We start from the raw sequence: 27,458 nt of genomic DNA, 5'->3' as shown, positions 1-27,458 counted from the left end.
TGGAGGAGTCCAAAAGGCCATGGAGATGCTCCAAGGGCTGGAGCCCTCTGCTCTGGAGACTGAGAGAGCTGGAGATGTCCAGCCTGGAGAAGAGAAGGCTCCAGGGAGATCTCAGAGCCCCTGCCAGGGCCTAAAGGGGCTCCAGGAGAGCTGCAGAGGGACTGGGGACAAGGGATGGGGTGCCAGGATAAGAGGGAAAGGCTTCCCACTGCCAGAGGGCAGGGATGGATGGGATATTGGGAAGGAATTCTTGGCTGTGAGGATGCCCAGAGCAGCTGTGGCTGCCCCTGGATCCCTGTCAGTGCCCAAGGCCAGGCTGGACACTGAGGCTTGGAGCACCTGGGACAGTGGAAGGTGTCCCTGCCATGGCAGGGGTGGCACTGGGTGGGCTTTGAGATCCCTTCCAGCCCAAACCACTCTGGGATCCTGTGGTAAACCCTTGTCCAGAGCTGGCCAAGCTGCAGCCCAGCCCATCCACCCAGGGCTGGCACCAGGAGCCAGCACAGAGCAGGGCTGTGCCACTGCTTGGACCTCACACCCTCAGCACAGGACACACAAAATGAATTTATTTGGGGCTTCTGGCTGAGCCCTGATGACGAGTGCTATGGCTGAGCAAGGAGCAGGCAGCTGAGGAACCCAACTCTGACATTTCCCGATGCTCCAGCCGCTTGTCTCTGAGCAGTCCTTGAGGCTCTGCTGATTGCCCAAGTCCTGCTCAAATCCCCAAGGGGCTCCTGGAGTTCTGCCTGGACCCTCTCAGACCATGCCCTCACACTGTTTCCAGCAAGGAGTATAACCACTGAACTCAAGGGTTCTGCTCTGAGCTGCCCCAGTGAGGTGGGGCCATGTCCTGGGCAGGTCAGGGCTGGGAGGGCAGCAAGAGCCAGAGCAGCTGCAGAGGAAACTGGAGAGCCCTGTTCTTGGGCAGAGCTACTCACACTCAGATCTAAACCCAACCAACAGCTCCCACAAGCACTTGGAGCATTTCACTTCTGATAAGAAAAGTAATAATTGATTTTATCTGCGCCCAATGCAGACTGCTTAGGGCTAAACTGCTTGTAAATCACTTTAACATTGAGCTACACACTAGAAACAAACCTGAAAATGAAAAAGGATTATATTAGAGATCTCTACAGCTCTCCTGGATAGTGGCAAACACAAAGCAGCCTCTCCTTGACCTTCCTTGAAACAATAACACCAAAAGTTTCTCTCCCTGTGTGCATGTGGATCTATCAGCCTACACGGGCTCATGTATATCACATTCCACTATAAAAGCATGAGCTGATAATCGAGTTTCTATAGAATATATGCATGTATCTGCCCTGCAGGGCCCCACCAGGGGCACACAAATACAGCTGTGTGCAGCTGAGGACACAACCTTCACTCCTACCTCCAGCAGCCCCAGGCGCAGAGCACTCAACTCCCAGGCAGGGAAAAGAGAGAAAGCCCTTAATGCTTTGGACAATCAGAATTTCCTCATTTATTAATAAAAATGAGTGTGAGACAGCTTGGGGGCCAGCTGTGAGCAGGTATGAATCAGCACCCAGCAGTGAAGCTATCCGAGAGATCCCAGATAAGTGAGGATGTACCTCCACATCCATCCCACGCCACCCTGCACCCCTCCCCATCTGCAGGGAGGAGAGGGCCCCTGCACCAGGCAGTTTTGTAAGAGCCTGCCAGAGGAGCAGCAGTAATCTCCCCAAAGATTGCAATTTTCTTGAACAAAATCCCACTCCTTTGAAAAAAAAAAGCAAAAAAAAAGCCCAGGCATAAAAAAGCTTTGGAGAAGAGCAGCATAAAGGGATGAAAAAAAGTTCCCTGGCACTGTATGGCACATCTGAGGTGGGAGAATTAGACACCAAAGCCCTCTAAATCCATCCCTGCTTCAGGTGCCTGCTTTCATCTGCAGCAGGGAGGGTGACTGGAGAGTTCTGCACCGTGTTCTTGTAATTTTAGTTAAAAAGTGTAGTAAGCATTTTAGGAATGATAAGCCCTTGAAGACATCAAGGGAGTGATGTGTTTTCTAACAGGGTGAGGTGCTGGTGGAGCGGGGTGAGGGGAGCAGAGGGAGCTCACTCACTGGGACCCTGCCCCTGCTGTGGGTCCAGCCCAACAGCCCAGCCATGGAGGGGACCCCACTCCCAAAGAGATCCCAAAACACCCTAAAACCAGAGCAGCTGCTCCCCACAGCCTGCTCTTAGCAGGTATTGCACTGGGAGGGAGCAGGGAGGAAAGGAGGATAAAGCAGGATGTGCTTTTACATAGAGATAATTTTCTGAAGGAAAATGATAAAGGTCTCACTCAACACTCTGTGGAAATGCACTTTTAATCACGCTGTAATTTCTTCTATTCAGAAATTTTTTTAAGTTTTTTTTTTCTTTCTTCTTTTTTTAAGTAGCAGAAATCCAAACAACATCCAAGATGTGCTGCCAGGGAGCTGTGCCGTGACAAATGAGGCTCCTGCAAGAGCAGTTGTCATCCTGCAAACCCAGGCACTGAGCGTGCAGCCAGCCCAGCTCTGTGCTCCCAGCACTGAATCAGCCTCCAGCTCCCATCCCCTGCCCTGTGCAGCACCCTGAAAACACACTGGTTTGAGATAAGGACCTTTCTGAGGGCCCAGGAGAAGAGATAAATTCCATTTAAAAAATTAAGTGGGAATAACAAAGATTAACATTTAGCCTTCCTATTTGGGTGCAAGCAAGGCTGGCGAAGAACAGAGGAAATTTAGAAAGCAGCAATAATCTGTCACAGAACCACAGAATTGTTTGGGTTGGATGGGACCTTAAAGACCTTTTCCACCCCCTGCCATGGCAGGGACACCTCCCACTGTCCCAGGCTGCTCCCAGCCCCAGTGTCCAGCCTGGCCTTGGGCACTGCCAGGGATCCAGGGGCAGCCCCAGCTGCTCTGGGCACCTGTGCCAGGGCCTGCCCACCCTGCCAGGGAACAATTTCTTCCCTTTAACCTAAATTTCCTCTCTTTCAGTTTGAAGCCATCCCCCCTTGTCCCCAGTCCCTCTCCAGCTCTCCTGGAGCCCCTTTAGACCCTGGATGGGGCTCTCAGGTCTGCCTGGAGCCTTCTCCTCTCCAGGTGAGCATCCCCAGCTCTCCCAGCCTGGCTGCAGCCCTTGGAGCATCTCCATGGCCTCCTCTGGGCTCTCTCCAGCAGCTCCAGCTCCTCGCTGTGCTGGGGCAGCTCTGCAGGTGGGGTCTGACCTGAGTACAGGGGCAGAGGGGCAGAATCCCCCTCCCCTCCCTGCTGCTCACCCTGGGGTCAGCCCAGCTCAGGGCTGGATTTTGGGGCTGCCAGTGCAAAAGGAGGGAGAGAAAACCCTACAACCCCCAACCCCCTGGATTCCCACCCTGCTTTAGAACACAAGCACCGAGCAGCAGCTCTGCCCAAGCTGAGGATTCCCCCAGGCAGGCACAAGCAGGACGGGTCCCCCCAAGGTCACTCACGGCAATTTTGGCCTTGACAGTGGCCAGCTTGTCCTGGGCTGCTGCCAGCTCGGCGTTGGCCCTGTCCAGAGCCTGCCTCTTGGGCTGCACCTCGCAGAAGACGCGGTGGAAGCGCTCGATGTTCAGCACCCACGAGCACAGCCCGGCCGCCGCCGCCGACTTGGTGGCCACGAACTCGGGGTTGAACTTGGGGTCTTGCAGATAGGGCTGGAGGGCTTTGAGGCAGTTCTCGTGGATGTTCTCCTTGTTGAACTTGATCAAGGAGTCCAGGAAGCTGTCTACCCTTGCCATGGCCACTCTGGCTGCTTTCCAGCTCCTGTCCTTGGGGATCTTCCCTCCCGGGGCCGTCAGCACCATCACGGCCGCCGTGACGTTGCTGACAGCAGAAGGAGGTGACCCAAAGGACCTCAGCTCCGTCAGATTGGTCTGAAAAGGGGAAAACAAGGTTGTTAGGTAAAAATGAATGGGCTTTCTTTTCACTCTGCCACTAATAGAGTCAGGCTCCCAGGCTATCAATCTGATAAATTGGGCTCCTCTGGGCTCCAGCAGCGCTGCCTTTAGATCACTGCTCTGCACGTTTGCAGCACACCTGCTCCATTCCCTGCTCATGACATCCCACCTGGGACCAGCACAGCTTGCTGCTCCTCCCCAGGCTCCTGGGGGAGCAGGAGGTTTTATGTCCTCTCAGAAGATTGGGATAAATAAGAATGAAACCTACAGAAAGAACACTCTAAAACAACCTTCAGAGCTTCCCTTCATGCTCCCTCCTACCCGAGCTGAGATGCCAGTGCCAAATCCATCCTCTGATTGCCACATCCTGCAGCCCTCGGGGTTCAGGGAATGCAGCTGCTGAGAAAGCCCAGGCACCCTCACAGGGCAAGCAGCCAAACTGCCCTGGAGGAACCAAAAGGGCGTTTTTGTCTCCAGCTCCTGACTTCCCATGTTTTCAAACTCACTATCACACCATGCCTGAACTGCAGGCCAAAACAAACCGCGGGTCCATCTCAGGTGCATCACAGAACCACAGGATGAACTAGGTTGGAAAAGACCTTTGAGATCATCAAGTCCAACCTATGACCCAACACCACCTTGTCAACTAATCCCTGGCACTGAGTGCCACTTCAAATGGGAACCCCTGGAGCACCCTTGAAGGAGAAACCTTCCAAGGCACAAAAACTCCTCCCAAAACCAATCTCCTGCAATCGGAGCCATGCTTATCTCCTGATCACACCTTTTCCCAGTGGCATCTTCTTTTGGACCAGCTTTGTCTGCTCCTCTCCATGGCAATGAGTGAAGGGGAACATGGTGCAGCCCCGTGGGTGCTTCGAGTTCCACCAGGAACCCCAGAATCACAGAACTGACCAGGCTGGAAAAGACCTTTGAGATCTGCAAGTCCAACCTGTGACCACTAAACCACAGCACTCAGTGCCACATCCAATCCTGTTTTACACACTTCAGCACCAGCAGGGAGGAAGCTGGAGGAGGGACAATACAATGCACAGAACCTGGGCCATCCGAGGACACAGCCCTTCTCCCCCAGCGAGGAGGAAAACCACTGAGGGAATCCTCCCCCTACCTTGTTGAGGGTGTTGAGAGCAGCCTGGGCAGCTGCCAAGGCAGGCTCAGCCTTGGCCAGGTCCTCCTCACAGTCCTTCTGCTTCTGCTCCACCTCCTGGGCGATGAGGGCCACCTTCCGCTCCTCCTCGTCGGCCACCGCCTTCTTCCTGCTCACCTTCTCCGTCTCCACTCCCACCACCTGGATCAGCTTGTCAGCATCCTCGTTCTTCTGCTTCAGCTCCACCTCCTGGGCTGCCAGCTTGGCCTTCAGCTCATCCACCTGCAGGGCAGAGATCTGTGGGAGCTGGGCTGCCCTGCCTGCTCCCCAGTGCCCAGCGCAGCCTCACACCCAGCGGGACCCCGGGCAGGGAGGGCCTGGCTGTCAGCAGAGCCCAGTTTGAGCTTTCACATTTCCCAGGCTCTGCACTGCACTGGTAAATAACTCTGAGTCCCACACAAAGTGTCAGCAGCTCTCCTCCCAGCTCAGCCCCACAGAACAATCCTTTTCCAGCCCCACAACCAAGGACACCGCTGCAGCTTCAGCCCCAAAAAGTGCCACCAACAGGGCATGGAGGAGAGCAAGCTGGGAGGGTGGCACTGCATCCCCTGGAGCTGCAATGGGACACTGAACCCCAGCGTGGCCATGGACCAAAACTCATAAAAGGCTGAAAACTTCTGACCCTGAGTCCATCCTGGGTCCACCCTGGGTGCAGCCCTGGCTGGGCTCTTGCACTGCCCAAGGTGGATCCTTTGAAGGCTTTTTATAATAAATCCCCACTTTATTCTTTAACTCTGTCCAGCCTCTGTTCCAGGGAGCCTCTCCAGGCACCAGTTTCTCACAGCCCAGGAGCCCTGTGACACAGCAGGAATGTGCAGGAAATCACTGTAAACCCAAACCCATCAGCTTCGGGCACGAGCTCTGATGTCACATCCCCCCTGAGCAGAGGTGCTGTGCCTTGCTGGGGAGGTGACAAGGCTGCAGTTCAGCCACGCTTCAGCTGCTCAACCTCACCAGCAGCAAACCTGGGCACGAGGTGGTTTGGAGCAGGACCTGTGTCCCAGGAACTCCTTGAGCCTCCTGCTCACCCCAGCACACCCTGCCCTCCCCAGGCACAGTGCAGGGGCAGCCCCTGCTCTGAGACCATCAGTCCTGCAGGAACCACAGAAACATGGAATGGTTTGAGTTGGAGGGGACCTTAAACCCCACCCAGTCCCCCTGCCATGGGCAGGGTCACCTTCCACTGGCCCAGGCTGCTCCAAACCCTGTCCAACCTGGCCTTGGATGGGGAAGGGGCAGCCACAGCTGCTGTGGGCACCCTGTGCCAGGCTTCCCCACCCTCCCAGGGAAGAACTTCTTCCTAACATCATTTTCACCCCACAAAAACTGCAGTTGGCATCTGCGGACAGGTCCAGAGCTCTGAGGTTCAAGGGGCTTTAAATGTGATGTCAGATGAGCCTAAGGGACATCCCCTTGAGCTGGCAGCCAGGAGGCCACCAGCATGGCCATGGTGGCAGCTCCTCACCCCTGCTCACACACAGGAGCCCTCAGCAGCATGTGCACGGGGGGAAGCTCACACAGGCTCTCACTTGCAGACGAAGCCTCCTGCTAAAATCCCCATTTCACTGAATTCACCCAGACTCTGGGCACACCACAGAGGCTTTCACTGCCTGATCTCAGGCTCATACAGGTTCACTTTGAGCTCCTGGGGTACATCTTTACCCACACAAAAATACTCACAGGAAGGGAAGCAGCCACCGGTTTTGGCGATACTATTTTGGTACCAGAAGGGAGAGCACAGCCTGCAATCCATGAACTGAAGCTGTTGACATTTGCCATTGGCTTCACGTGGAGAGCAGTTTTTCAGGGCTCTCCACACGCCCTCCATCCATCACCATCCCCTGCTCCTGGCTCTGTGGGACTGCTCTCACCAGGACAAAGGCACAGCTGTAAATCCGGGCTCACAGAATCCCTCTGTGTGACAAACCCAGCAGCAGCTCCTTGTCCAGCTCCAGCAAATTGAAGTGGGCTCTGCTGATGGCTGATATGGCTGTGACCTTCTGCCCAGGAATCAGCCTTTGTGTGCTGGATACACACACAAACGGCAGCGCCAGGGGTTTACAGGGGGTTTACAGGGCCAGGACAAAACAAGCAGGGGATTAAAATCAACAGCAGCACAAAGAGCAGGTGTAAGCTCAGCCCCGGGGAACACACAATGCCCTGAAAAGCACACCAGCAATGGAAGGGGAAATGACTTGGTCAGGATTTTAAAAAAGCAAGAGTGCTGGAGAAGGACTGTTTGCAAGGGCCTGCAGTGACAGAACAAGGGGGATGGCTTCAGATCGATGGAGGGCAGGGTTAGGTTGGCTATCAGGATGAAATTCATCCCTGGCAGGGTGGCAGGCCCTGGCGCAGGGTGCCCAGAGCAGCTGGGGCTGCCCCTGGATCCCTGGCAGTGCCCAAAGCCAGGCTGGACAGGGCTGGGAGCAGCCTGGGGCAGTGAGAGGTGTCCCTGCCATGGCAGGGGGTGGAAAAGGATGATTTTTAAGATCCCTTCCAACCCAAAGAGTTCTGTGATTCCATGAGAAACGTGTGAGCAGCTTCCTGAGTGCAGAACAATCTGATAAGCAATTAGTAATGTGAGGTGGAAAGGGAAAGAGCAAAGCAAATGAGAAATTCAAGGGTAATGTGCTGTGACTTCATCAGGGAAAGGAAGGGAGAAGCCCTTGCCTACTACCAGAACAGCATGAGAAAAATTATTGAAGAGAAGAAAACCTGGAGGGCAGGCTCCCATAAGACTCATTTTATCTGATTGTCCCTGCCTTGTTTCAAGAACACAAAATACATCAAAAGGTCAGCGATTAATTGATAGCGGCAGGCAGGCTGGAATCTGGGATGCAGTGATGCAATGTTAACCACAGCCATGCTCAGAATTACTCAGCAATGGGTGCTGACCTCTCAGTGGCACACAGCACTCTGAAAAACAAATGACTCATCCCACACATCTTCCCAATCCATTATCTCCCAACGGGAAGGAGGCTTCAGCTTCCCCGAGTGCTGAGGACGCACTGTCCACAGGGAGAGGTGCTTGTAAAACATTCCTGGAGGAGCAAAGTTGGTCAACAGCATCAAAGTGTCCAAATCTCCACAGGAAAGAAAAAAAAGACAGGGGTGGAGGTAGAGGGGACCACAGTGAAAGGAGGCAGAGAGGTTATTTTGAAACGGGAGCAGCAAAGTGAAAAATTCCTGCAGTTCCTGGTACAACAGCCCCTCGTGCTGAGGCCACCCTGAGCCTACAGAAATACACAAACCTCATCCTTAACTGGGCCCTGGAGAATGCCAGGGATGAGCACCAGACCCAGAGCTATGGCACAGCCAGGTGACACCCAGGGATCAAAATCCTCCACCTTTACTTTGATCGCTCCCAACACAGCCTGCAGGTGACACACCTGAGCGAGAGAGAGAGGACCCTTCACTTCCTCAGCCCCAAGACCAAGTATTTCCATGGGTGGATGTAAAGTTCAGCCTTTTAAAGCCATGTTCAAGACTGAACATGGTATGATTTCCAGTACTGATAAATATCCACCCTCTGCTCTCAAATCAACAGCAGTTTTGACTATTGCGCACATCTGGTAATTTAGGTGTTTAATTTTAGGCCCCCAGTGCTAATTTTAGACTTGAATTTGACATGTTTGTCCTCACTGCTCTGCATCTTAACTACCTGCTCAAGGAGGCACCTCTCAGCCCAGCCTCACTGCAACCAGACACCAACACTGTGCTCTTCCATCCTTCCTGGGGTTTGATTTTCCCATCCCTCCCATTGCCTCCAAGTCCCCCAGCACTGCTTTGTGGCTCAGCAGAGAACCTTCCCACACAGCACCCACTGAAGAGAGGCCTGAAGCATACAGAAGAGTTCCCATGTGTCACAACAGACCCGGGGACTTGTTCTCAAAATATTCATCTCATATTAGCTGCTCCCCAAAAAAAATAAACCTAATCCACCTTATCCACCACTGGGGAGGCCTGAAAAAACAGCAGCACCCCACAGGTTCATCAGAGCTATTGCCTGCATGGGTGAGGTGAGGTTGTTGGAAAATATACTGAGTTTAAAATTTATAATTTTATCATTTCAGTCAGGTTTGTTCGCCTTTGTCCCCCCAGAAAGGGAATTTATGTTTCTTTCCAGGGCATTGTTCCACCAGGTAAGGCCTGGTGAATTTAACATCTTAACAGACTGGGAATAGCTCAGAAGATACAGAAAAGACAACGACCACCTATGACCATCAGCTCCAAACACCACCCCTGGCATGGTCTGAGACACCTGGTCTGGGGAAAGAGAAATAAGAATGAGAACCCAATTAGCATCAGAGGTAACGAGAACATAATTAGCATCAGAAAGATCTGGAACCAACACGAAACCAAAGACTAAGAAATCCTTAACTTGATATCAATGAACACTGAACCAATGAATCTCTGTGAGTTTTGACTCCATGAAGTTTGTGAAAAAAGTGGTAAAATTCATGTGCCATGGAATGATTTTCTCTGCACGCCCAGGCTGTGTGTGGATGGAATTATTTCTGTTGCACATCCTGGCCAGGACATAATAATGCCTCAATTCTAACACTAAAAGCGTTGTTGGAGGGTTTTTGTTTTTCCTGTAGTTTTGGTGACAAGCTGAGGCGTGTGCTGGGCACTGAGGGCACAGCCTCGTGGCTCTGGTGGGTGCCACCAGTGCTCTCTGCTACCCTCTCCCTCCAAAGGAGAGGCCAAAACCTGCCCAGGGGACGTGGCAGTGCCCACCCCTGCCATGTCCTGCTCCATGAGCAGAGGCTGTTTGAAGGGAGATGGAGATGTCAGCACTCAGAGCACCAGCCCAGCCCATCCATCACCCCCAGGCACGCTGTGTGATGCCCCCAGCCCTCCCCAGAGCAGATGTGTGGAAGGGGATGGACCTGCCAGCCCTTCCCTCTCATCAACCCCCCTGCATTCCTCCAGAGCAGCTCCAGGAGAGCCCCGTTTGCCACTGGAGAAGCTTCGTGAGCAAACATTTGTAAGGGTTAATAGAATATGAAATGGAGAGCAAAATGGGAGTGTAGCAACAGATGTAGGTGGGAGAGGGAGGGAAACTGCAGAGAGGGCTGGGAAACACCCAGAACAACTTCTAGCCACTACCAGAGGAGAGTGTCAGTGGGAGTCTTTAGCTGGGGGGTTTTGGGATGAGTGATGTGCATTTCAGACGTGTGTTAGCTCTCCTCAAAGATGGATAGCATAATGGAAGGAAAAACGAACACCAGCCTCATTTTAACAGCATGCACTGTTTAGTTTGGAAGAGTCTTGCTGGGGTTATTGTAGATTTCCTGGATGCAACTCCTGTCCTGTATTTTCTAAGCTGTTTTGTCACCACAGCTGAAATTTACCCATTAAAAGAGGATGGCAGAGCCAGCTGGATCCCAATCTCATTTTGCTTACCGAAATCTTTCAGTTACCTCCCAAACAGCAGAGACTGGGCACACACCTCTCCATCCTCCTTCCCAGTGCAGAGCATCACTTCTGCTCCTCCAGAAACCCAGCTCAAGCCAGACTAGAGCCAGGATCCATCCCAAATTTCTTCCCTGTAAAGCTCTCCCTCGAACCAGACGAGAAAAACAAAGAAAACCAACCCTAAGGAGTCCTTACCTGTGCAGAAGTGCTCTTGAGCTTCTCCAGGCCGTTCTCCAGGCGCTCCATTTTTGCCTTTAAATCCTTGTCCTTCCTCAGCAGCAGGTTCTGGTAGAGTTTGATTTGCTCCAGGAAGGACTTGGGCGTGGTGTAGTTGTAGCGGCGCTCGTTGCTGAGGTACAGCCGGGACACCTCGTTGACACTGATGTGGACATGGGCCATGAATTTGCTGATTGAATCCTTGACTGAATCCTACAGGGAAGATGGGAAGATGAGGAGAAACTGTTTTAAATAGAAAACTATATATAAACACAGGTCTGTGCTGAATAATAAAGGAATTTGGTAACTTTGGGTTCTGCTGCAGCACAATCCAGGGGTGACACCTCAGCTGATCCCTTTTCACTGTTATCTCTAAAATAACTTTGTTGCTCATGTCCTTTATTCCTCTTTTTTATATCTTTTTATCTCACACATTACCTTATTCCAAGCAATTTCTCTACAAAATGACAGCTCTTTTAAGTATAATTTTGGGCTTTTCTCCTGTACAAATGGGAAAAGTGCACACTCCTAAAAAGAAACATTGTAGGCTTTATTCTTCCTAAATCCTGCCTGGAAAAGCTAAATAAACAGAGACGAATCTCTATTCCAGCAGCAGATTGTCATCACTGAGAACTTGACCTATTTTTGCCCTTGAGATTTCCAGAGGCTCAGGCACAAGTGGAGAGAGCAGCAGGTTATTTTCTGGGCAGGTTTGGGGCTGCCCTTGTGCTGGCAGAGCTGTCCTTTCCCTGCCACACTAAAACTACACTAAAAGAACAGAGAGAAAGATGTATCAGAAGGCGAGACAGAAATAGAATGGAATTAATAACAAAGTCTTGTGACTGACCAGAGAGTCTGAGCCAGCTGCATCCTTGATTGGTCATTAATTAGAAACACCTCCCATGGACCAATCAAGGAAGCCCCTGTTACATTCCACAGCAGCAGATAATAATTGTTTACATTTCTTTCCTGAGGCCTCTCAGCTTCTCAGGAGAAAATCCTGACAAAAGGATTTTCATAAAATATCATGACTACACTGTAATGTGCTGACTTTTAGTGATTGGAGAACAGTAACATGAATATGGTCATTACAGCAGGTATGATAGGCTATGGATAAAAGTTAAGGTATAGATTGGTTCTACTGTATTAAGATGCTCAGCAAAGAAAGTATATAATGCCTTTGTGACCAAAAGAAAAGTAAATAATGCATTGTAACCAAAAGAAAAGTATATAATGCATTTGTGACCAAAAGAAAAGTACATAATGCATTTTTGACCAAAAGAAAAGTATATAATGCACTGTAACCAAAAGAAAAGTAAATAATGCATTGTAACCAAAGTAAAAGTATATAAAGCATTGTAACCTCAAGTCAGGGTCTCCAGGCCTGCCTGCAGCAGGAGCTGCCAGCTGTAGGCACAGGCTCTGTCGCCCACGACCCTGGACTGCCGTAACTCTTGGATGTAATAATCGCATTTTGAAGAGCTGCCTGGATCCCACATCCCTCATTCAGGCTCTCACCCTCACCTGCAGGGTGTCCATGCCCCGCAGGAAGCGGAGGCTGACGGACTCCAGGGCCTCCCGGGGCCAGGGCTGGAAGCAGTCCATGGTGGTGCCGCTGGCCAGCGCCGGGAAGCGGCGGCTGCGGAGGCGCAGCTTGGGGCCCACGGGGGACAGGCACAGGGCGACCTGGGGGCAGAACAGGGCACTGAGGAGCAGGGCAGGGGCACGGAGAGCAGCGCCCGCCCTGCAGCTGAAACAGAGGGAAAGTTTTATAGTAAGACAGAAATTTATTTCAGGTTTAGTTAAAATGTGTCGTTTTAAATTGTTAAGTCTGTAACGTGTTTGCATAAATGAGATATGTTGTTTAGCCTGTGCTCAAAATTACCTGTTCTCACAAAAAACTTATACTCACAAAACTGCTTTAACTGAGAGAAAATGATGTGAAAATAATGAGAAAATAATAAATAGAACTAATAACTAATAACTAATAATAACATATGAGAAAATAACTAATGAGAAAATAATAAAAAGAGATAAGAGAGGCTTTTTAAACTTTGAAACATAAACTACCACAAACAGACAAAATTACTTAAGAGTTCTGTCTGTACTTTCTAATAAAAAACTAGCTACAAGTGTAAGCAAAACTAGTAAAATAAAAATGCATAAACTTATTAGAAAACTCTATGCATATATACAAGTAAAATTGATTTTAAAAAGTTCAGAATTCTCAAAGGCAAAAGAATGATCCCCACATGCATCCAGGGCTGTAATAAACATAACAGCTTCACAACTTTTACAAATTGTAGAGTTAGTTGGTTTGTTTTCCACAAATCACAGCCCACCTCGGGATCCATGACCCCTTTGATGCCTTAAGTTTTAGATTCTGTGCTGCTTTAGGGCGCAGTTCTGAGCTTCATGTGAAGTGTTGGTGAGCTCTCTGCACAGAGCAGGCAGACTGCTGCAAGGAATTTGCAAGGTTAGGCCATGGTGGGCACCAGCCAGCCTGCTTCTAAGCTTGTCATCCAAGCCTCAGGAATTCATCAAGGCTATTGGAACATAAATGGTGCTAAATCAAGAAAGAAGAGGCTGAGAAACCGAATACCAAGACCACAAGAACTAGATAAGAGGAATGGGAAACACCTGGACTGTAACCAATCACATGCTGTGAGAAATGCAGGCAGAAAACAAGTGAACAGGACAAAGGCACCAATCAACAAGTGTGTGCTTAGTTTGTAGAATCTATAAATACGTGTGTAATGTGAAAAATAAACAGCTTCTGCTTGATCATATTGGTCAGTTGCTCAGGAGTCCTGGATTCCCACAACAGGAGGCAAAACAATTCCTGTTCTAGCTGGGGACCAAGGACAAATGACACAAATCTCAGTGCAAGAGCACAAACAGCGTGGACTGAAGAGAGAAAGCAAGAAGGATGGGACTTCATAACCTAAAGCTATAATTGGACAATTAACCCAAATATGCAAATGGGCCACAGATGGAAATTAAACTTTGTTTATGAAAATATGTCTTGAAGAGATGGATTTTGGCCTTGGTTCACAGAAAAACCAAGATAGGATAGAGGCCTTGTACCCCCTGGGGCTTGGAGTTCTGCAATTTTGTCTTTCTGGCTCGGGAAAAGTATGGAACTAGCTACTAATGCAATAACAGGCTACAAATATGTGTGTGAAGAACACAGAGAATCCGTAACAGGAAAAAGGCAAAAAATCATTCAGCACCAACCCCTCGTGCTCCATCTCACCTTCAGCAGCCGTCGGACTCGCTCGATGAAAAACCTCCAGCAATTCTCCCTGGAATCCACCAGCCCCCGGGCCCTGACTTCATTCCTCACACTGCTGATGATGTTTTCCACTTCATCATCAGGGAAGAGATCTGGGATTTCCCCTAGGAGAGGAGGGCACGTTTGGGTTTACACCTCTGGGTGTTGTTGTAGTCTCAGAGCAAAGGGAAGCTGCTGTCCCCCTCTTCAGGGGCTCAGGGAAGTCCCCTCCTCAGGTAAAACCCCTGCACCAGGTCCCCCTGGGCCCCAGGAGCAGCAAAGGGGCACAGAAGGTCATTCTGCTGAAAAATAAACACCTGTGAGAGCAAACTTCCTTGTAAAACACAAGGGAAAGGAAGATAGAATGGAGTCAAAGAACAGAAAATGAATTTTTGTTTTAGCTCTGCAGTCTAATTAGGTTAAAAAAGAAATATTCAAATCCCTAATATGCCATACGTATTATAAAATCATTGTAGTTTTGCAAAGGCATTAATTACACGTGAAACGTTTGCAGCTGTTCAGGGCCCTTTGCAGCAGTGGCCAAATAACTCCCAGACTATCCAAACATTTTACAAGTTACAAATCTTGTAAAAACTTTATAAGTTAATAGATAAGCAGCTGTTTGCCAAAAATGCAAACAACCAAATTTTTTTTTCTCAGTGTTTCCTTAATATATCACATATTCACTTCCTTTCTGGCTTCTGATTTGATTAAAATCATCGTTATTGAGCCAGATACTTTCAATATAAGCACTGACCACTTGGGGAAATACACTCATCAGGAACCTGCTTATTCATCAAAGAGATTAAAAGGTATATTTTGTTCTAGATAATGACAAGTAAAACAAGTAATTAAGACACTTTCCATTATCCCAGGCTGCTCCCAGCCCCATCTAACCTGGCCCTGGACACTTCCAGGGATCCAGGGGCAGCCACAGCTGCTGCACCCTGTGCCTCACATGGAAGGGTTGTCTCCTGTCCTGTCCCTCCATCCCTTGCCCCAATTCCCTCTCCAGATCTCTTGGAGCCCCTTTAGGCACTGGAAGAGCCTCTAAGGTCTCCCCAGAGCTTCTCTTCTGCAGGCTGAGCAATCTCAGCTCTCCTGAGGTTCAGTCATGAGATGTGTGTGCATCTACACCACAGGTAGGAGTTGGTGGGAGCCCCTCCCAACAATCTGCAACAATCCCTGTCCCTGCTCCTGATCCCAAAACCACACAGCTGATTCAGAGGGAAGAGCTTCACAGCTTGTTTGCTGCTGAAGCCATCTGGCCACCAATTTACAGCCACGCACGTCAGCTCTGGAGCTACACACCAAGAGCTGTGCTGCTGATTCCTCACCTCTCCCCATCCCTGGAGGGACCTGACCGAGCTGGTTCCTTCCCCATCCAACTCACAAACAAGGCAAAAAGTGGCAGGGATCTGCCAAAGAAAATGGGGACATGCCCACTCCAGGTGTCCTCCCACGGGCCTGGTGACACAGCCTGCACCCTCGGGAAATGCAGCACAGCTGGCACAGGGATGCTCAGCCACACACACCTGTGCCGTGCTCTGCAGGGAAATGGGGCACTGGCATGGACACCAACTGCCCTGCAATGGTTTGGGTGAGCAGCACCTCCAAAACCTGAATGCATCTGGAAAAAACAGCAGGGAAAGGACTGGAACGGGATAAGCAGCCAGGTAACACACACTGACAAGGTCACCCCTTCATCCTCCAGCTCACAGATACTCCATCCAAGTCTTGCATCCAGAAGCAACCTTAATTTCTGAGGTGGATGCAGGAGATCTACAGGTGAAACTCCTTCTGAACCTGGTGATAGATTCCCTTGGCTCTGTCCCCAGCTGCAACGCCCTAACAGACACATCCCTCAACAACTATCTGCAGAATCCCGTGCCATATGGAAAAATGGGTACAGGCCATGAAGGAAAGACAAGAAATGTCCCAGCTGATGGCGTGTCCCTCCCCAGGGAGGCCTCAGCATGGCTTTTACTCCAGAGCTCAACCTCACATTTTATTCACCAGAAAATGGAACTTCCAGCACGTTCCATCATTGCCTCTTTGTTTCTTCCAGAATTCCAGGTGCTGCCAGGAGCAAACCTCCCTGGGAGAGGGGGAAGCAGAGCCCCAGGGCTGTACCTGATGCCAGGAAGTCGTTGACCAGCACCAGGAACTGCTCGTCCGCCACCTGCGCGTCGCTCAGCAGGAACACGGAGCCCACGCTCTTCAGCCCGGCCTTCAGGTACAGGTTTGCCAGGTCTGCCTGCAAGGGGGACACCAGGAGGGCTTAATGCTGCAAAGCATGGGCCAGGGATAGAAATGGGATCCTTCAGAACCTGCCCAGTCGCTGAGAACATCAGCACAGCTGAGGAGCTGCAGTCCAGCTGCACTCCGGAGAGCCCAGGTGTGGCTGCAGCCCTGGGCAGACACACTCCAGCAGGGCGTTTGCTCCTCTCCACAGCTGCATGTTGTCTCTGGGGTGTTTCAGTATCTCATTTAGATAAGAAGAGCCCTCTAAGGACATCATGTCCAACTGTTCCCCCAGAGTGGACAAGGCCACCACTAAGCCATGTCCCCAAGTGCCACATCCACATGGCTTTTAAATCCCTCCAGGGGTGTGCATTTCACCACTTCCCTGGGCAGCTGGACAGCATTTTCAGTGAGGAAATATTCCCTAATATCCACCCTGAGCTGCCCTGGCCCAGCCTTCCCTCTCGTCCTGTCCCTGTTCCCTGGAGCACAGCCCGACCCCCTGGCTGTCCCCTCCTATCAGGAGCTGTGCAGAGCCAGAAGTTCCCCCTGAGCCTCCTTTTCTCCAGGCTGAGCCCCTTCCCAGCTCCCTCAGCTGCTCCTGGGGCTCCATTCCCTTCCCTGGACACGCTCCAGCCCCTCAGTGTCCTTCCTGTCCTGAGTGTCCCAGAGCTGTCCCCAGCACTGGAGGTGCCCCAGCAGTGCCAGCACAGGGGATGAGCACTGCCCTGGCCCTGCTGCCACCCCAGAGCTGGGTCAGCCCAGGTGGCCTTGACCTCTTGCCCACCTGGGCACACCTGGGCACACGATCATCCTCCCCCATCCTCCTTCCCAACACACAACAACCCTTCAGGGCAAGCTCTGCTCTTTTTTCCCTTCCCTTCCATTTCCAGTCCCCCACCTTGAGGTCAGGGACGCCGTAGCCTTTCCTCAGGGTGATCTGGAAGACCTCCAGGGAGCTGAGGAAGGCAGCCAGGCGGGTCAGGCTCTGCTTGCCCGTGCCTCCCACGCCGACCAGGAGCGCGTTGCCCCGCGGCGCCTCCAGGACGCGGCTGATGCGGCAGCTGCACCGAGGCATGCAAAACCTCTCATTAATAACACTGCTCTCCCACTTCTCTGCCCACCGCTTTTCAATACATATTTTATTCACTAGGAAATTGTGTTCTGAGCGAGGAGAAGAATGGCAGTCTCGGAGATGTGGCAGCAATCAATGCTCATCTCCGCTGAGACCTGTCCAAAAAAACCCCCAAAGTTTGGTGGCAATTCAAAATGTGCCCATTTTTTTCCCACCTGCCAAGTCCTGCTGGACAGAAGAAGGCCTGGGTGTCTTTGCAGGGAGTGCAAGGGGAAAAGGATGTTACATTGGCATTCAAAAACTGAGAGCAAAATTCAAGGCTCTGACCCCCCTCCCCAGGAAAGCCCCTCTTCTCAAGGCTTTGGGATTTGTGCACAGGTGAGGAGCCCTGCTGAGCATTACAGAACATTCACACCCGGCTGGAATGGCACAAACCTGCCTGGAAAACAACCTCTGTTCCTTTCATCCACCACCACTACATAAGAGTGAGATTTTCTCACTCTTACAATGAACTTGCTGTTGTTTCCCAGGTGGGCTCACCTGAGAGTCCTGTGGTGAGCTGTCTGCCTCCCTTTTCTTCTTTTTAAGCAAATGCTGACATCCCCATGTGTTCCCACTAGATGAGGGGGGTCCAGAGGATCCCACCTGTGGAACCCTCCCTGTCCTGGGTCTGAAACATAAGCCCATTCCTTTATTCAGCTCCCTTCACTATTTTCCTAGATTAATCTAATTATTTTTCATTTAAGACTGTGAGAAACCCTGCCCTGCTTTATTACTACTCCAGTATTCCATAATCTGTGCACGGACTGACCGATTTTCTTTATAACTTAATAATTTCTGTGAAATTATTTCCATAAAAGCAATCCAGACTGTGAGGAGAGCTTTAGCATTCCTGCTCTGAATTACCCAGGCCAGCTCTACCCGTGTCCCTGCCTTGATGTGCTCCCCAGGGCTCTGTGCTGTGACACAGCCCTGGATGAGGTGACTGACAGCTATCCCCCATGGCCCTACACATATTAAGTCATCAAATGTCTTTTTTCCTTCTTTTTTTTTTCTCCCGACTGAAAATCTTCAGCAAATTCAAGCTGACATTCAGAAGCTGCTTGAGATGGAAGAAGTTGTGTATTCCAGCCAAATGCAATTTCCAAAAGCAGTGAATGAGATTCACTCAGCTCCAGAGAAATTGTGAAGTGCTGCTGGATGCTCAAATCTTGCTTTCCTCATTATTCTCAGTATGAACTGGAGGGGCAGCGCCGTGTTTTGCAAATTCCAATTGCAAATCCTGATTTATGTAAAGTGCAAGAGCAGCACAGGGTCAATATTCCTGCCACCATTCTGCGGGCAAGGCAAGCGGAAACACTCATGGACAGCAGATTCCATGGCCCCCACGGATGGAGGAGGGAATGCCCAGACTGTCAGGGAAAATCTGCCCCAGCCCAGTGGTCAAAAACACAGATTGGGAGCCCTTGGGACAGGCAAATTTGTATGTATGTGTGTGTGTGTGTGTGTATATATATATATATCTGTGTGTATGTGTATGTGTATATATATTTATTTATTTATCTATATTTTATATTTTAATATTTTATATATTTACATATAATTTTATATAGTTATCTATTTATATATTTCCATATTTATATATTTGTATTTACATGTGTATATAAGTATATTGTATATATGTTGTATACATATTTATATCTATTTATATTTTAATATATTTAAATATAATTTTCTATAGTTCTCAATTTATATATTTACATATTTACAATTTAATATATTTATATATATTTGTATACACATGTATATTTGTATATTGTATATATGTATATTGTGTATATATATTTATACATATATTTTTATATATTCATATTTTAATATATTTATAAATAATTTTATATAGTTATCTATTTATATATTTATATTTGTGATTTTATATATTTATATATATTTGTATAGATAAGTATATTGGATATATAGATATATAGATAGATAGATAGATAAACACACACATATATATATGTAAATGCTACTTCTGTCTATATAAAGATATATATATAACAGGCTGCCAGGTCGCTTCATACTAATCAGCAAGAGGCTTATTTTCATATAGCCCCACATGCCCAATTTCCAGCTGGAATCCACCTGCACCTCCAGGCATCTCCATGCAAGCAGGTTTTCCAGAGGATCAAAGCAGTTTAGAGGCCTCCATCCTTTAAAAGCAGTAGGCTGAATGCACATAATCTTACTTTATACCGAGGAAAATCCCTCTAAGGGCTGTGTAAATGTGGCTCTAAACCAGCACGCAGCATCTGGGAAAGCCCAGTACAACCAGTTCTGTCCTGGCTGGCAAGGGAAGACACAAAAGCACCTGAATATTGTCACATCTGAGAAATGCTCATGCGGAGTGCAGGACCTGGCAGTGGCCCTGTAGAACTACACATTATTTGCCTCAGCCCATGGAGCCATACTCCTACATCGTCCAGGAAACCCCACAAAACCATCAGCACAGACAAGCGATGGGGGAATAAAGGCAGAAAAGCCCTTACACGTGGCTCATGGCATCCTCAAACAGCACCAGGTCCATGGCAGCGTTGACTTCGTTGTAGCTGTCCAAGGCTTCCACCAGGATCTGGTTCAGCTCCTCCCAGCTCGGAACTGGCCTGTAGCCAGGTTCCCCGAGGCCTTTGGCAAAATGGCAATAAATGTTCATGTGTTTGGCCTGCTCTAAAGTGTCCTCAATGTCCTGTAAAAGAGAAGAAAATAGAGAACAAATGCAGGAAAACCCACTGGAGCTCTGAGGCGCCTTCCAGGGGAACTACAGTGTTCCAGCCTTTTCACGTCCACGCGGGTGCACCTGCTGTTGGAAAAGGGGAAACAGGCTCAGGAGTGAAAGAGTGGGAAAGGAGAATCCCCAGAACTGACTTCCCTTCCAATAAATCCATTCTGTTCCTTTCTCATCAGCATTAGACCTCATCAGACCTCCACACTTACATCGTAGCACTTCTTCACCATCTCCCGCTGGATTTTATCAAAAGTGTCCCAATCCGCTTCCTCAACCATCCTGTCCCGGTACACCCGGCTCGACTCGTGCAGGTAGAGCTTCACCAGGTCCTGGGGCTGCTTCAGACATTCAGGGGTAGAGAACAGCAGGCCCTGTGGAGAGCAAAGACAGCCAGGAAACCCAGGCTTGCCACCCCAGCAGCCAGCTCACAGCACCCTGCACCTGAGCAACGCCACACCAAACACCCAGGGAACATGCCCTTTGTGAATCCACAACTCCCAAAGCTGCTTCTCAGCCCAGAGGGGTTTGAGTTGGAAGAGACCTTAAGGATCATCCCATCCCGCCCCTGCCATGGCAGGGACACCTTCCACTGTCCCAGGCTGCTCCAAACCCCATCCAGCCTGGCCTTGGGCACTGCCAGGGATCCAGGGGCAGCCCCAGCTGCTCTGGGCACCCTGTGCCAGGGCTTCACCACCCTTCCCAGCCAAGGAATTCTTCCCAAGATCCCATTTAAACCTACTCTTTGTCAGCAGGAAGCCATTCCCCCTTGTCCTGCCCCTCAATCCCTTGTCCAAAGTCCATCTCCAGCTCTCTCAGAGCCCTTCAGGCCACAGTCAGTTCACTCAGAGCACTCCTCAGGCTGCACAACCCCAATTCTCTCACCCTTTCCTCCCAGCAGAGCTGCCCCATCCCTCTGCTCATCCTGGTGTCCCTCTGGGCTCCCCCCAGCACCTCCAGGTCCTTCCTGGGAGGTTCCCTGGTGCTGGGACCCCTCAGCCAAGTGAAGCCTGACAAAGCAGCACAGAGGGCTCAAATCACCTCCCTCAACCTGCTGCCCACAGCCCTGGGAATGTTCCCCACGTTCTTTTGAAGGTTTACAGTCATTAGACCCCTGTGAATTCCCCACCCAGGCTCCCCTGGCCGGGCTGGGGTCCTGCTCTCAGCATCTGGGGCCCTGCAGAGCCAGGCACCAGCCCAGACACGTGGCTCTCCCATCCCAGCCCCATGCCACGGGTGCTTTGTCAAGAAGGAAAAAAGGTTTGGAAATGTTACTGGTGGCTATTTTTTCTTTTAATCAATTAATTCTAATTAGGTGCATTCTGCCTGCAGGAAATATCAGTTGCTGTCTGCTTAGCACAGTATGTTTACCATGAACTCTATTAAAATGCATAAAAGAATTATATTTCAAAGAGGCGTCGTCTATACTAAGCCTATTAACAGCACACAGGGTTTTCAATGGTATGAATTAAACAGACAGCTTTTATTCCTAACATCTAATTATTTATACATTAAATATTAAATGCATTGAAAGCAATGTAAAGCAGGCCCTCCCAGCTCACTGGTCCATGGCTCAGATTGTTTGGGTTTCACATCTGTCATTACAGCTGTCAAATTATTTTATTTATTCCAGAAAAAAAAAAATAAAATTGGTGAGAAAAGCTGACAACTCAAAGAGAGGAAGGAAAAACACATCAGATCCTAAACTGATTAAAACAGAATTAAAAAATCACTCAATCTCTCCTAAAGGGACTGAATCTAAAGACCCCCACACCCCAAAAGCAAGAGGGACATGTGGCTGTGGGTCACTGCATCTGGGATGGAGGTGGGGCCAACATTTGAAAGAAACAAACAAAAAAAGAGGATGGGGAATCTCTTGAAAGGAGAATGAGGAGCATTCCTGTCACCCTCTGGCCCGGAGCTGGGATCTGGCAGGGTGTTTTCTGTTGCCCCCCAACCCTGGCACACTCAGCAGATCAAATGAAAGCCTCCCCCTGAAATGCTTCTCTCTGAAATGCCCTCTCCCTGCGCCTCCCAAAGCCCAGATTACTGGAAGGCAGGATTCACCAAGAGCCACATCTCCTACCCTGAGCTGCTGCTGCTCAGCTGAGCACAGTGACAGCCCTGACTCCTTCCTGCCACTGTGGAGTTATTCACGTGTCCAAGGTCCTGGTCCCAGATTTCTCTGCCTGTCACTGCTTCAGCTCCTGTCTGATGGCAGGCACAGGGCTCTGAACTTCCACGTCCCCACTTTGTGATGCAGATGTTAACAAGGACAGTGACAAATGACCAGCTGGGGGTTTAGAACAGGCTACAGTGCTGACCCTCGGTGTGGCTGCTGAGGAATTCATCAAATTTTATTAATCAGCCTGAAACTCTGAAAGGCTCTTTGAGCAGCAACACCAGCTGCTCCAAAGCACGAGACTGCAGGGGAAAACAGGAAAACAACATCTCACCAAGGATGGAAGACAACGTTTCTGGGGCTGAACAACTTCCCTTTGGTACAGTGGCTGGTAATTCAGTTTCAGTGCTAAAATCAAAGCTGGTTTGGATTGATTTATCACTCTGTAACTGCCATCCTGCATGCTCAGTGCTGAGCACCTGAGAGGATGTGCTGGTACAGCCACCAAGCTGCCCCGGCTCTGGCAGAGCAGCTGAACCAGCCACTGCTGGCCTCTCCTCAGGGCCAGCAGCCCACAGAGCATCCAGCCCCTGCCCCGTGCAGGAAGAGCTGCCCTGTGTGCTGGGGTGGTGCCATGGACCCCCACACCCACACCAGTGGGTGGGGATCACCAAGACAAGCCCAGCTCCACTGACCACAGCCTCTGCTCGAAGGGCTGGGGTCAGGAGCCCAAAGCTCTCTGCAGCTTGTCCTTTTTCCAGCCAGAGGGCACTTCAAACCCCTCAAAATCTACGCATCTACAGCTCCTTCTGGAGCTGTGCATCCCTCCCCATTGGCCAGGGGAGGCTGGAAAGTAAATAGTCATGGGTGATGGCTCAAGAATCCATTCAAAACTAATCAGGGGTCAAGGAATGGCCCCAGGTCACCCCCTGAGCCCAGGGGACACCCATGCTGTGCCACTGCTGAATGGGGACACTGTGTTGGGCTCACCAAGGGCCAGAGGGACCTCAGCTGCCTGTGACACGGGCACAAACTCCAAATGGCACGGGACAGGAGCTGCACTTACTTGGAAGATATTGGAGAAGTCTCTGAGGTTGAAAACGTAGTGGAACTTGACAGCTGTTGGCAGGAAGGTGGCGGCCACCTTCCGGTGCAGCCCCAGGGCCAGGGCAACGAGCTGCTGCACTGAGCTTTGCACAGCCTCGGAGAAGTTCCCGCTGGCCAGGTGCTGCTCCAAGATGGTGCTGTAGATCCTGGACAAGGAGTCCTGGTCAGGGTTGGAGAGGGCGAAGACACAGAAGTGACGCTGAGGAAGAGAAAGTGAGAGGTGGGAAGTCAGAGAGATGGAAACCACCTCGCAGGTCAGTGCCCTTTCTGTGGCTGGACACAGCACTGAGCAACCTCATCTGGGCTCCGATTCCCAGGAAAGGCTGGCCCAGATGATCCTTTGAGGTCCCTTCCAAGCTGGGATGCTCTATGATCCCATGATTTGAAGTCCACCAGAACTATGTCCCCCCTCCAATTTCCCAGCAGAGGACAGCTGGCAGGAGACACCTTCTGCTGGCTGAACAAGGGATTTTCAGTGGCATTCCACAAGGGAAGCTCAGTCCACTGAGAGGTCTGAAGGCCCCACAGACCCCTGGGGAAGCCCAGGACTGCCTCTGGTAGGAGCAGTCACCTCCCAGAAGACCCTTTGCTGGCGAGGAACATGCAGAGGAAGAGAAAATAGAATGGTTAAGGTTAGAAAACACCTCTGAGGTGAAATCCAACCTTTGAACAAATCCCAAAGCATACTGTGGAGTGCCACGTCTAGTCATTTTTGAGCACATCCAGAGCTGGTGACTCCACCACTTCCCTGGGCTGCAAGTTCCAATGCCTGACCACCAAAAGACTTTCAAGAACTCTGATCCAGCAGTAAGAATCAGCTAGAAGAAGGTAAAATCTGCCTGTCTGAACCAGAAGTTTTCCTGAGAGTGGGTGTCCAGCTGCCTGGGAACTTGTGACTTCCACTGGGCAGTAAAACAAGAGGAAACACAAAGAAGAGAGAAATTCCATTTGGAATTAGTCACTTCATGCTGTTTCCACTGATTGAATGACAGCAGGATCTGCTGGCAGGTTCTCAGCAGGTTCTCCTGAAGCCTTGAGCCTGAACAACCCACCCAAAAACCAGGGCCATGGAGCAGGGCTTTACCTGGAGCCGGGGGTTGATGGTGAAGCTCCCTGCAGTGGGGTTCATGCAGGACACGTACTGCACATTGCTGATCTCCTTCAGGGACAGCCTGCTCCTGTCGTACCTTGGGGACACAGCAAAAGCCACACGCGGTGACCACGCACCCCTGAGCGTGACTCTGGGCTGCCAGGGCCCTTGTGGCTTCAGGGGGGTCACGTCCTGCCCCTCTCCACGTGCTGCAGCTCTGCACGTGGCCCAGCACACAGGGCCCTGCTGCTGGGGGAGATCCTGGCGCTGACATTTCCACCAGCTGCTCACGAGTGCAGAGCAAAGCTCTGGGCTCAGAGCATGGAAATTGTGGGAAACCACAGGATTGTGCTCAGGGCCAGCCTGGGCTGGGGGCAGGCAGCAGGCAGGGAAGGATGTGCAGCCAGAGCAGCCCAAGGGGACCAGAGCTGTGCCCCTGTCCCTGCTCAGCACCCTGGGCTCAGCAGGAGCACCGAGGGTGCACCAGAGGTGCTGCTGAGAGCAGGGCAGGGAGCCTGGACCCACCCGGGAGGGGACAGGTGGCACATGGGGTCCCCAACACGTGGCATTGCTCCCACACACCCCTCTTTTTACCCAACACCCACAGCCCTGAATTGCTGCTTCCACCCCACTGTGCCCGTGGTTGGGAAGATTTTGTTCGAGTCTGGGCACACACACAGCTGAGGAGACTGGGAATGGCTCTGTGTCCCTGCCTTGTTTTCCCCAAGGCAGAGCTGTGAGTATCCCTGTCCTGCTGGCTGCAGTGTAAAACACTCCACTCTCCTTCCAAAGCATGGCTGCTGGTTTTCCTACAGCTTACCTCTGCCTGGAAAAGGAATGTTTGCTGCTCCTGGCTGAGAACAGCACCAGGAGCTCGCAGCAGGGGCAGTCCATGGCCTCCCTCCATGCTCAGGGAATGTTTGCTGGGGACATGGGACAGCCCAGAGTGCACAGTGCTCTCCCCACCCACAGCCTCCCAGCCAGCTCCACCACGGGATGGGAAGAGGGCTCTGCATTCATCTCAAACCCCGTCCCCAACACCAGGCTGGACAAAAAGGTCACAGCCCATATTTGCCCCTGACATCTTGTGCTTCACCCACAAAAGACTCTGAACTTTGGGTTTCGTAAGTGTGGCAATCATAATGTTGTAGAATTTTTTTTTGTTAAATGGCAGCTTAAGGAAAATATGGGCTTCAATCTAATATTCTAGTTCTGCTTTTTTGCTTTGCTTGCTTTTAGTAGTGCAGATGTGCCAGTTAGCCACCCTAAAGGCCCACAGCCTCCTACCAGTGGCCATAGTCCAGGTGCTGCCTGAGCAGGGTGTGGGGCTGCACGGTCCCGTAGGCATCCACCTGGGGCATGTTCAGGTCGTCCATGAAGTACACCAGCCTCTTGGTGCCTGGGGGGCTGTAATTCCTGCCAGCCTTCTTCTCCAGAGGCTTCTCCAGCACACCTGGAGGGGCAGGAGGGACTGGGATGAGTGCTCAGCCTGCTGCAGGGAGCCCAGCCCTGCCAGCTCACCTGTGATGTTTGTGGCTTTTTAGGAAGGAAGAGCATGGAGAGGAAACTCATTTGGAAGCTCTGGAAAATTCCCGTTTGTTTTAGGAGAAGGCTGAGGTTGTGTGCTGCTCTGGACTGTAGGAATATTTACAATGCTGGAGTGATATTTAATGCAGATCAGCCCAGACTGCTGCACAAAATGTTTTATAGGTTATTGATTTCTTTCACTGCGGCCTGAGCAACCTTTACTGCCTCAGGAAAGGGGCAAAGCAAACAGCAGCAGCTTTTCTGGGCCCTGGGGTGAATTTCCTGCCAGGGGCTTTCCTGGAGCCCATCCCCACCCCCAGGAGCTCCCAGCCTTCCCGGAGATGGAGGCAGAATTTATTTCAGTGACACGGCTTGGGGTTATCACCAGTCCTGTCAGCAAGGAGCAATCCTTTGTAATTAGGGACAATGGGAGTTTTGATAAAAATTTTGTGCAAATGCACACTTTAGCCATCCCTTATCAAGGGCAAAAGTTATTAGGGAAAATTTATATTCTGGGGTTTTTTTTTCCAGACCACGAATCTTTGAAAACCCAATTTGTTTCCTGCTTGGGTGCCCTGCAGACAGCCTGGTTACCCACTAAGAATTCAGCTGTTTTCTTGTCACAGACACTTCTGCACAAAGCCATGAATTGTGCTTAGAAAAATGATAGATTTTTCCTCAGTGGAGTCTCTCTCCCCCTTCAATAAAACCACAATATTTGAAATTTCTGGTAGCAAGTCAAATTAAGTGTTTCAAATAAGCATTTAATTTAAATTTAATTAGGCCTTAATTAACACATAAAATCAGCCCTTTTCGAGGTTAAACAAGGATGCAGGAGATTCATCATAGTGAAATGCAATTACTGGGGATGAAGTGACATGTTTGTGGAAGTTGCATTTTAATTCAAAGCTTATCCCACAATAATCCTGCAGGGTCCCTGCTCTGGGCTGCTGACACATCCCTCAAACACTCACTGCACACCAGACTTGGCAAGTGTGGCCCCTCTCACCCTGATGGCCATGGGGGGAAGACTACCCAACCCCAAAAAACACCATTTAATGTCATTTTCTCAAGGCAGATCTGGAGGGGGAAGGTGGGGAATGAGGGCAGGGATGGAGCTGAGGGAGGAGCAGAGGTCCAAGAGGGCATGGAGCAGCACTCCAGAGCTCCAGGCTCCACAGGAAACGGGATCTGGTCACAATACACCAAAGGAAATCCCCAAACTGTGCCCAGGTTTGGGCACAGAGAGAGTCTGGCTCCTTTTAACCCCCATGCACATGAAAATCTGTAAGCTACAGGTCCACAAAGATTGCTTGAACCACATCTCTGTGCTTCCCCTCAAGAGTGCAGCTCTGCACCTTAAAAATCCCTGTCCCAACAGGCGCCTCGACTAAAAATTCCTGGCTTTCAGGCTGGCTCTTTGCAAAGTAAATAAAAACTAAAATCCCAAACTGCTTTGGATTCCCATTTTACAAATCTAAAGAGGCACCTGCTGGGGAAGAAAAAAGAAGCAGCCAACTGACAAACTC

The 27,458-nt window shown here is 50.4% G+C and overlaps 1 protein-coding gene across 1 annotated transcript in view; it reads right to left on the bottom strand.

The window, feature by feature from the left end:
- LOC119709547 (dynein heavy chain 9, axonemal-like) overlaps positions 1-27,458 on the bottom strand; it is a 96,128-nt gene that overhangs the window by 66,876 nt on the left and 1,794 nt on the right. The window contains exons 2-13 of the mRNA XM_038157457.1: positions 25,690-25,855; positions 24,397-24,499; positions 23,272-23,511; positions 20,296-20,457; positions 19,851-20,047; positions 17,128-17,290; positions 16,116-16,239; positions 13,965-14,107; positions 12,233-12,394; positions 10,688-10,921; positions 5,033-5,293; positions 3,457-3,882 (exon numbers count right to left, since the gene is read on the bottom strand). Coding sequence (XP_038013385.1) covers positions 3,457-3,882; positions 5,033-5,293; positions 10,688-10,921; positions 12,233-12,394; positions 13,965-14,107; positions 16,116-16,239; positions 17,128-17,290; positions 19,851-20,047; positions 20,296-20,457; positions 23,272-23,511; positions 24,397-24,499; positions 25,690-25,855 — 2,381 coding nt within the window. The remainder of the gene's footprint in view (positions 1-3,456; positions 3,883-5,032; positions 5,294-10,687; positions 10,922-12,232; positions 12,395-13,964; positions 14,108-16,115; positions 16,240-17,127; positions 17,291-19,850; positions 20,048-20,295; positions 20,458-23,271; positions 23,512-24,396; positions 24,500-25,689; positions 25,856-27,458) is intronic.

This window comes from Motacilla alba, chromosome 18 (genome assembly GCF_015832195.1).
Source record: "Motacilla alba alba isolate MOTALB_02 chromosome 18, Motacilla_alba_V1.0_pri, whole genome shotgun sequence".
NCBI lineage: Eukaryota > Metazoa > Chordata > Aves > Passeriformes > Motacillidae > Motacilla > Motacilla alba.
This window is presented reverse-complemented; position numbering and strand designations above follow the sequence as displayed.